The sequence below is a fragment of the Orcinus orca genome, chromosome 12 (assembly GCF_937001465.1).
Source record: "Orcinus orca chromosome 12, mOrcOrc1.1, whole genome shotgun sequence".
NCBI classification, from domain to species: domain Eukaryota; kingdom Metazoa; phylum Chordata; class Mammalia; order Artiodactyla; family Delphinidae; genus Orcinus; species Orcinus orca.
In genome coordinates this window covers 28005787-28015600 of record NC_064570.1, presented here as the reverse complement: position 1 = coordinate 28015600, position 9814 = coordinate 28005787, and the positions used below count along the sequence as shown (strand labels likewise).

At 38.5% G+C, this 9814-nt stretch overlaps 1 protein-coding gene across 6 annotated transcripts in view; it reads right to left on the bottom strand.

Annotated features, from left to right (window-relative positions):
- Positions 1-5532: 5532 nt before the first annotated feature.
- The window catches only part of HBS1L (HBS1 like translational GTPase), an 81986-nt gene continuing 77704 nt past the window's right edge, over positions 5533-9814 (bottom strand). For 5 of the 6 annotated variants that reach the window (XM_049695166.1, XM_004263796.3, XM_033406747.2 and 2 more), the window contains 2 exons: positions 8171-8315; positions 5533-6200 (listed from right to left, as the gene is read on the bottom strand). In XM_049695166.1, the coding sequence (XP_049551123.1) occupies positions 6189-6200; positions 8171-8315 (157 nt within the window). In that variant the 3' untranslated portion in view covers positions 5533-6188. Of the gene's footprint in view, positions 6201-8170; positions 8316-9814 lie in introns of those variants that run through there. The other variant, XM_049695167.1, reaches the window with a different exon arrangement.

Genomic DNA, 9814 nt, shown 5'->3' with positions numbered 1-9814 from the left:
TATTTCATTCTTTTTGTGGCTAAGTAATATTCCATTGTGTATACATACCACATCTTCTTTATCCACTCATCTATCAATGGACATTTAGGTTGTTTCCATGTCTTGGCTATTGTAAATAGTGCTGCCACATTTATTTCACCATTAATTTACCAATACATATTTAAGTGGTTTCAATGTGAGAGAGAAAAGGGATCTTCTGAAAGCTAAAAGCTGGCCTGGCACTCACAGCTGGGCCATGGTGTTCTCCTACTGAACACTGACAATTCCTAAATCTCTGACATCAGACAAGGTTATTCTGTGCTCCTGATGAAGTGAGATACTGTCCTCACACCTGAGCACAGACCAAAAGGCACCGTGCAAACCATGAAAATGACTTAACATCGCCCTCTTGTGGTCAATATGCATGACTGCTGCTTTACTGCGTTCCATTTCTCCTACCTCCTATATGAAAAGTGATACCCAACTGCAGAATTATTCCCACTTTCTGACCGTGCCCAGTCCAGAAGAAACCCCTGCTCACCTGAGCCCTCCCTCCTCATTACCTACATATGCTCAATTCTTCACACCTTCTTATGAGAAGCACCTAGACTCCACGGCGGTCTCTCTGCCTGCAACAAGCATCAAAAAAAAATAATAATTATTTTGACTACGGTTGTGTCCTGGTGGTCTTTGACTGATGACATCAACAAATGATCGGCATCAACATATGCTTGCTAAAGAATTTTCTACCATGATGTTCCCAATCTTAAAGTGTTCAACTACCTCTTCATGATCTGGACATTTAAAATCCTGCCTCCACAATCCCTTCACCCTCTCCCAGAAGGACATCTTTTGAGACTCTTACCCCGCCTATAAATAACGTCATATGAGTGATGAATTTGTGAGTTACAGTCCCTCTAACTTTGAGTTTTATATATTTAGCTCCTGTGTCCCTCTGTCTTTTGGAATTTAGCACTGCCGAAAAGACTAAAGCTAATTTTTTGTTTCTTTGAAGATGATTTTTTGGGGGAGTTTTGTTTTGTTTCCAAGATTGGCTTAATCTCATTAGAATTCCCTTGTGATGTTTTACATAAAATATGGTGCAATCTTGGGGTCTTCCTGTTCATCATTTTCACCTATCTGCATTCTAGGAGTGGTTTCCAAGGACAACCTCCATATCATCAACTCTTCTGCAATTGCTATCTATTTTACAGGCTTCACTGAATGTTTAAATTTTGCTATTATGATTTAGGCTTCCATGGAGTCTCTTCTAACCTGTTCTGATTCTTTTCTCAGCTCAGCAATATCCCCTTACATCTCACAGACACCATGCAGCAGTTATTGAAAGAAAACTTTTGTTTCCTGCAATACACCTGAAAGAAAGCTTTTTGCCTGCATGTGCTCAGGTACTACCGATTTTGCCACAAGCCTCTTATTTCTTAACCATCTTTAAATAAAAAGAAATATACCCAAGCCCAGTATTGGAAAGTACTAATGTGTCAATTACTCCCACCATCTATCTCATAGTCCACCTGAGAGCTAGGAGAATCCCTAGCAGCCAGTCGATTGCTGGTTCCCTTTCTGAAATGCAGGCACATTTGAATCTTCCAGGATCAAGAGGGTCACCCCAGCTCAAGAAAGACTCCAAATTACAGCTGAGGTTCACCAGACAAGAGGACAGACAGAAGCAGTTTTAAAGTTTGCTTCTAACAAGTTTTCTCTTTCCTTCACTTTAAAAAACAGCGCCTTCACACACAGCATTATCATAGAAATAAAAGCTTGTAATTTTCTGACAATACAGATGTAAAGAAATGAAAATCCTCCATAATGCCACCACCAGTGTTAATTCTTTCACTCATTTAACAATTGCATGTGTGAAGGACTACACCAATTGCTGAAAAAGAATCAGAAGCAAAACAGAAAAGGTCTCTTTCCTCTTGGGACTTACATTTCAGAGGAAGGAGAACATAAATGAATCATACAAGTCAATATAAAATTGCACCCACGAAAATATTCCAAGGAGAGAGACAAGGTCCCACTGAAGCACATAGTAACCCATTTTTCTCAGGGCCGGGGGTTCCCTGAGAAAACAGCAATGAGCTGGTACACAGGAGCAGAACCCAGTGTTAGACAGTGTTCTAATTAATCATTAACACATATAGTTACATGGTTCATCTCACCCCTAGTGTGTTCATTTTTTTTTTTTCCTTTTAAAAATCTTGAATATCTTTGGCATTTTCAAAGAACCAGGTTGTAAATTACTTGATCCGTTCTACTTTTGCTCTGCTGGCAAGATTCTAAAGCTAAGAAGGACTTTAGGTGTCTTCAACTAGGGTTATTGCTGGGCTCTCCTCATCTTGCCACTTGTACCCATACCTCATGTCAATGTGTGGTTCTGCTGGCTTGTGCCCCACTGTTAAGATTCTCACTGACGTGGTTCTTCTTACTGGAGGTGGGTGGGTTCTAAAGAATGGTTTTTACTGTTGGTGGGATCTTGATGTTGCTACTTTGAAGGCTAAAAGCTGCCCTGTTGGATGATTTTGCCAATGCAAAACCTGCCCCCCCTCCCTCCACTAATCCTGAATTGGTAGGAGATTGTGGCTTACGGGTTGAATTAGTTTAACTCAAGAGACTCTTGTATAGAAGTATTACAATTTTACTTCAGTATTAATGGTCCCCCCTCACCTAGCCCCCTTCTAATGTTGTCTTTAGGGTGCATTCCTCCTGAATACTTTCACACTGTTAACTCTCATTTGTAGTTTGTAGTGCTGAGAAGGGCCCCTGGCTGAACTGTCAGCCCCATGACGACCGGTGCTCCAGAGCTCCCTCTGTGCATGGATACGGCAGACTCTTAGGGATGAAGGAAGGAATGTTTTCCTATTTACATATTCCTGTGACTATTTTAGAGGGAAGTTTGAAAATAATGGCCCAGGAGTTTTTATTGAGCCTTCTTACCTAGAAGCTTTTTAAAAAATTAGCTGTATAATCCTAATTCCAATATATCTAGGTTTCTAATTTTATATTTTTACATCATTTTTAAAAAGCTACTAATATTTCTATCAAAAAATCTTGATTACATTATAAAATGAAAAGAGCTTGACTAATGATCACAACTCCAAGAAAAAATATGCCCTAGAGACAGGAAAGAAATACATCAACATGTTAGCAGCAGTAATATTGATATTTAGGCAATATTACTATGGGTGAGTTTTATTCTTTACTTTTCTGTATTTTCCAAATTTTCTAGAGGGAATGATTACATTTTCACAATAGTTAAAATTATTACTGATCTGCATATTATTGGGAGAAAACAAACTATGTCCAGAAATTGTTTTCTAAACCAATATTTGAGTTTCTAAAATTCAAATATTGTCATAAATAACGAACATGTGGAAAAACACTAACAAGCCCAAACATGGATCTGAAATTTTTTTAAGCCAGGTTACCACAGAGGCAACTGATCCAGTGGAGACCCATGAAGAGTCATGGTAAGAGGACAAAGCCACTTGTGTAAAGAAACAGCGTGACCATAAATAGGAAGAAGCAGAGACAAGAAGTACCTGAAGCACAGTGACCCAATATGGATGTACTATTTAGTATGGTAAGTGTCAGGGGGAGGATTTCAGACCAAACCCAAGCTTGGGCGTGCTCGCCGGACACCTTGTCATTTAACCCCCAACCTCCCACAGTGGGTTCTCTTAATATTACCACCCCTCAACAACAATCAATTGTAAACATAATGTAAATAAAAAGATCACTCTATCACAATTTAGGAAGGAAGAAATAAACTCATTTTTACTACTGCTGCTACTATTTGTTTTATGCTAAAATTTTATCTAAAATTCTTAATGCTATCATGACCTTGTATGCTATACAGAGTGGATGTTTCTTGTTTTTGCATCCCACCCCCTCCCCCCGCCCCCAATCCATTTCCCCTTCTTCATAGCGTCCTGAATTTCCTTCCAACCCTTCCATAATTCTCAGCTGTGCACTTTGGGTGATACTCACATCACATCTAAAGGATGCCCCAAGGAAAGAAATTACACTCAGTTATAGTCCATGGTGAGATGTTTCTAGGACTTCTGGAAAAGACATGTTCTTTTAGCCTGTCCTTGCCCTTGATGGAGGGTCTGAGGATCTAAGTGTGTAATCGCAGGGGGTTCCGTATGGAGTCTGAGGGCAAAACCAACACTGGAGAAGGCAGAGTACAGATTAGTCCTTGCCTGACACTGTGACTCGAGCAAGACCAGCTGAAAGTCAGGGCTACTGCAGGTCTTTTTTGCTTAAGTCACTTTAAATTAGGTTTCTGTCAGTTGTATCTGTTAAATTTCTGACTAATATAAATAAAACGCTTTTTTGCCTTAGCAAGTTTACTCTCAAATGACAGCTACACATATACTTTTTAGTAAAGAAATGTGTTCACTTTGTGATCGTCCACCAAGCAGCACATTCATGTTCTGTACACTTTACCATATGGATGTTATTCTTCAATTAAGAAGAAATGCTGTTGAATATGGTAAGCCATCAATATATAAATCACACCATTTCCCAATATAAAAAAATTGTATCGGTGCTTCCCTGGTGGCGCAGTGGTTGAGAATCTGCCTGCCATTGCAGGGGACATGGGTTCGAGCCCTGGTCTGGGAAGATCCCACATGGCACGGGGCAACTAGGCCCGTGAGCCACAACTACTGAGCCTGCGCATCTGGAGCCCGTGCTCCGCAACAAGAGAGGCCGCGATAGTGAGAGGCCTGCGCACCGCGATGAAGAGTGGCCCCCGCTCGCCACAACTAGAGAAAGCCCTCGCACAGAAACGAAGACCCAACACAGCCAAAAATAAATTAAAAAATAAACTAATTTAAAAAAAAATTGTATCATATGGTCCATCAGAACACAGTCCCAGCTGTGACAAAGCGAGACAGTGGCATGGACATATATACACTACCAAACGTAAAATAGATAGCTAGTGGGAAGCAGCCGCATAGCACAGGGAGATCAGCTCAGTGCTTTGTGACCACCTAGAGGGGTGGGATAGGGAGGGTGGGAGGGAGGGAGACGCAAGAGGGAAGAGATATGGGAACATATGTATATGTATAACTGATTCACTTTGTTATAAAGCAGAAACTAACACACCATTGTAAAGCAATTATACTCCAATAAAGATGTGGAAAAAAAAAACACAGTCCCAGCCTCAGCTGAGGACAAAATCCACTCGAAAGCAATGGTACCCAGGAGGGAGCTCAACAAATACCTGTTAACTAAATATACCTTGGAGTTTGTTGAAACTTTAAAGAAAAACATGACTCTTACTCATAGGGGACTTACAATCTACAAGGAATACGAGATAAAGTCATCATACATGTAATTATAAAAGTGAGAATGGGAAAAATAAAATTAAGTTATGGTTAGAAATGGATGAGATTAAATTTGATCTGCTACTAGGATAAAAAGCAAGAATTCACGTGAAAGACTGGGGAAACCCTCAGGTGAAAAAGATCCCATAAAACCCAAGTCCTACTTAGAATCTCATAAACATCGAAGAAACACAACACATTTTGTTGTTATGCTCAAACAAAGGCATTTTATTAGCTGGCTTTACACCTTAAATAATATCTTGGTTACCAAAGGAACAATTTCCAATAACTGCAAACTAAGCAGTTCCAAATGGTTGTTTGTTGAAGGAAGAACACTCACTGCTCAACACAAAATACCTTTATTAACCTTCAACAAATCTTTTCTTACAGTTAACTAAAAAACTGCTCAGGTCAAATATTAACTACCTCAATAACCCATTTTAGTTATTCTTCCTTAAAAATGTGTGTTGTAAGTTGAAATCAAAAGAGAAAACTGAAAACATTTGGTGGTTTGGCTGGAAGTAGAGTTCACGTCATGATGATTCAATGTCTTCTAACACATATTTCTGATAACTTCCGTAAGTCTCAGAAAGGTAAATCCATTAGTAACATTTCAAAGGAAAAGCTAGTTTTTTAAATGAAAGTGCAATATTAGCCTTTCTTTGCCAGTTGGCAACTTAAAATTTTTGTAGGAGTGGTGAATAATACTTCTTTGCAGCTGATTATAGCTTGAATTTTCTCATTTAAAAAAATATCAATTGCACATTGTTGCTTTAACTGAATAACTGGATTCTTTCAAAACATGGAGGTTAACTATCTCACTGTCTTTAGAAACATGGTAGAAATTCTGACCCATCAGCCTTTTATCTGTAAAAGAAAAAAAAAGCATTTGCTATAATTTAACCAACCACATTATATGAACAACAACAAAAGGAAAAAATGGCAGTGGAGTAATCATTACATCAGGTGAAACTTTTTTGTTTTTCCTGCAACTTTTTTCCTTCCCTAGTCTTGTTATTTGAGATTTTCTATAATCTCTCCATTACTTTCCACAAGAGACTGCATCTTATTTTTAGAATGCTCTTTTATAAAGAATGTTTTGACAGTTAAATGTGATGCTGCTGCTGCTGCTATTAGGTAACATTTACTGAATGCTTTCTAAATGCAATCACTGTGCCAAGTGCTTTATGCAGACCATTTCATTTCACAACTCCAGAAGGTAGATTCTATTACCCCATTTTCATAGATGGATAAATTACAGGACAAATGTTGTTCTTCTGCAGCTAGGAATTAGTGGAGCAGTAACTCAGACTTAGACTTAAGTTTAACTCCAGAGCCTTTTTCATGGTACATGTATAACTGAATTTTGATACAACCTAAAGCCCTATGTCCAAAGTATCCATCCAGTTAAATGAACTGAGTAATTTTTATGCAGAAAACAAGCATATGAAGTAATGAAGCCCCTTTTAAAAATACATGCATACCTCGCAGATATTGTGGGTTCCGTTCCAGGCCACCTCGATAAAGTGAGAATCGCAGTAAAGCAAGTCATAGGAATTTTTTGGTTTTCCAGTGCATAGAAAAGTTATGTTTACACTATACTATAGTCTATTAAGAGTGCAATAGCATTATGTCTAAGAAAACAATGTACATACCTTAACTTAAAAATACTTTATTGCTAAAAAAGGCTAACGATCATCTGAGCCTTCAGTGAGTCATAACCTTTTTGTAGGCATAACATCAAAGATTACTGATCACAGATCACCATAACAAATATGTAATAATAATAATGTAAAAGTCTGAAATACTGCAAGAATTACCAAAGTGTGAAACAGAGACATGAAGTGAGCAAATGCTGTTGGGAAAATGGTGCCTAGAGACTTGCTCAATGCAAGGCTGCCACAAACCTTCATTTTGTAGAACACAGTATCTGTGAAGTGCAATAAAATAAGGCATGCATGTATTCATAAGATCTATATTAATCATGATAGTGTGGGAGAAAATTTAAATCACTGAAATTCTGGTTCATTTCTGGCTATTTTCTCCAAAACTCAACTGTACCTTACATTATATATTAATGTTTCAGAAACATTACTGATACATTAACTTTCTGAATGAATGAACTGAGAACCAGTTATTAAAAAAAAAATGTAATGAGGGCACTTTGTTAAACAAAACCACTACCCCCAATTCATTTGACTCTTATTAAAGTCTATTCTCATGATTTGGACTGCATACAGATGTATTTTTCAATGGATTTCCTTTAATTTTGAGCAATATTACTAGTGGAGAAGACAGTTTGGAAGTTTCGTTATGAGAAGATCTAAGATGAAACATTTTCTTCCCGTCATTCTTTTAATCTTTAATAAAATTTTAAAATGTTGTTCTAATATAACTGCACTCCCGTTAAGCCATAAAATCTCAGTAATCATTCTTAAAAAGTAGAAAAGAGGGCTTCCCTGGTGGCACAGTGGTTAAGAATCCGTCTACCAATGCAGGGGACACGGGTTCGATCCCTGGTCCGGGAAGATTGCACATGCCGCGGAGCAACTAAGCCTGTGCCACAACTACTGAGCCTGCACTCTAGAGTCTGCGAGCCACAACTACTGAAGACCATGCACATACAGCCTGTGCTCCGCAACAAGAGAAGCCACTGCGATGAGAAGCCCGCGCACCGCAACGAAGAGTAGCCCCTGCTCGCCACAACTAGAGAAAGCCCGTGCGCAGCAACGAAGACCCAACGCGGCCAAAAAATAAAAATAAATAAGTAAAATTTTAACAAGAAAGTAGAAAAAGACATAATAACCATGGATACATAATCAGTCACTTTAAAATACCTCGGTGACTACACCAGCAGCTATGGTAGAACCACTGTAGCGCAGCATGAATCTCCCCAGCTCTTTAAAGTCTTTGTACAGCTCAAGAGCCACTGGTCTTTGTGTCTGTAGCTCCACCAATGCATTCTGGCCTTTGGTCAACAATCTATCACGAAAAATAAAATGGAAATCTAATAAAGGTAAAGAAATGTAATTAAAACCTGAAAAATATTTCACATTCCATCTACACATCAACTTAGTTTTTCAAAAACTTAAAAAGTAAAAAGGGATTTTCTTAAAATGAAAATATATGCCTTTGAATTTTAGGGGGTTAGTTGAAAGAAATGAGAGGAGTAATTCTAGATTTAAGAAATATTAGCTAGTTCGTGTGTGTATGAGTATGAGTGTGTGTGTGTGTGTGTGTGTGTGTGTTTTAAAGAATCCTCCAAATTGAACTCTATCCTTTGAAGGACACTATAATCTAAAATACTCAAGACACCTCCACCAAAGTCTTCCCTTTCATTCCCTCATGAAATTAAAGAAGAGTGATGCAGCTGCATTTAAAGAAAGGAATGCAATGTCCTATGTCTTCCATAGTGAAATCCTAATTGGTAGATTATGTGTTAAAAAGTTATCTTTAAAGAGGATAATCTCCTAGTGCCAACACACTACCCTAGATCTCTCTCTCCCTCCCTCCTCTCTCTTTTCCCACATAGGAAGAGTGGTTCTTTAACAGACGTTCAGGATAAAATCATGTAAGATTCTTTCACAGTATGGTGTTTGTAGGAAATGAAGGGAGATGAGGCATGGGCCTGATTGCAAACAGCTTCACGCAAATAAGCAAAACCACCAAGCATCCTTGTGCACGGGCCCCACCAGACTTACTGAAAGAGGGAGAACCCTAAGGGGACATTCTGAAATGTTCCCTAATTCAATTTTGATGTGTTCTAGAAGGATAGAGAACAGCATTCATAAACTCCCCTTCTGAAAGATTAATTCAGGGACAGACAGATACAATAAGCCAAAGTTTCTAAAAAACGTATTCCCAAAATTCTAAATATTGGCTTTGGGCAATTTCAGCTTAAGGTCCCATTCCTTAGGAAGGAGAACATCTAATATATTCATAATTTGCATTAAGTTTGGTTCTAGAAAGCTTGATTCCATCCCATATAAAGCAATCGAGTCTACAATGTGCCAAGAATGGAAACAAAGGGGAAAGGCCAAATGGTGTTGGTGCAAAATAAAAGGACAAAGCTACAAATACGGTGACAGGAAAAACTAGCATGAGAATATATGAAAACCTAGAATTACCATCATTGAGCTAGACTCTGCAGCATGAGCAGGGAGGGTAAAATTCAGGATTACATCTGATGAGCCAATGTCAGATTGAGAATTTTCCAAGCCAAACAGCCCGCCTCCTGCCAAAAGAATTTATGTGACCCAACTAACTAGATTAGAATCCTGGGCCTGCCACTTGCTAGCTTTGTGATCTCAAACGTGTTATACAATCTCTTTAAGCTTCAGCTTCCTCATTTGAAACATGGGAAACATAATAATACCTGCTTCATACGGTTGCTGAGAATGAAAACCATGTGAAAGCACTTATGACAGAGCCTAGAAAATAGTGGTCCTCAAGAAACATCAGCCATTAGCTCTATCACACTT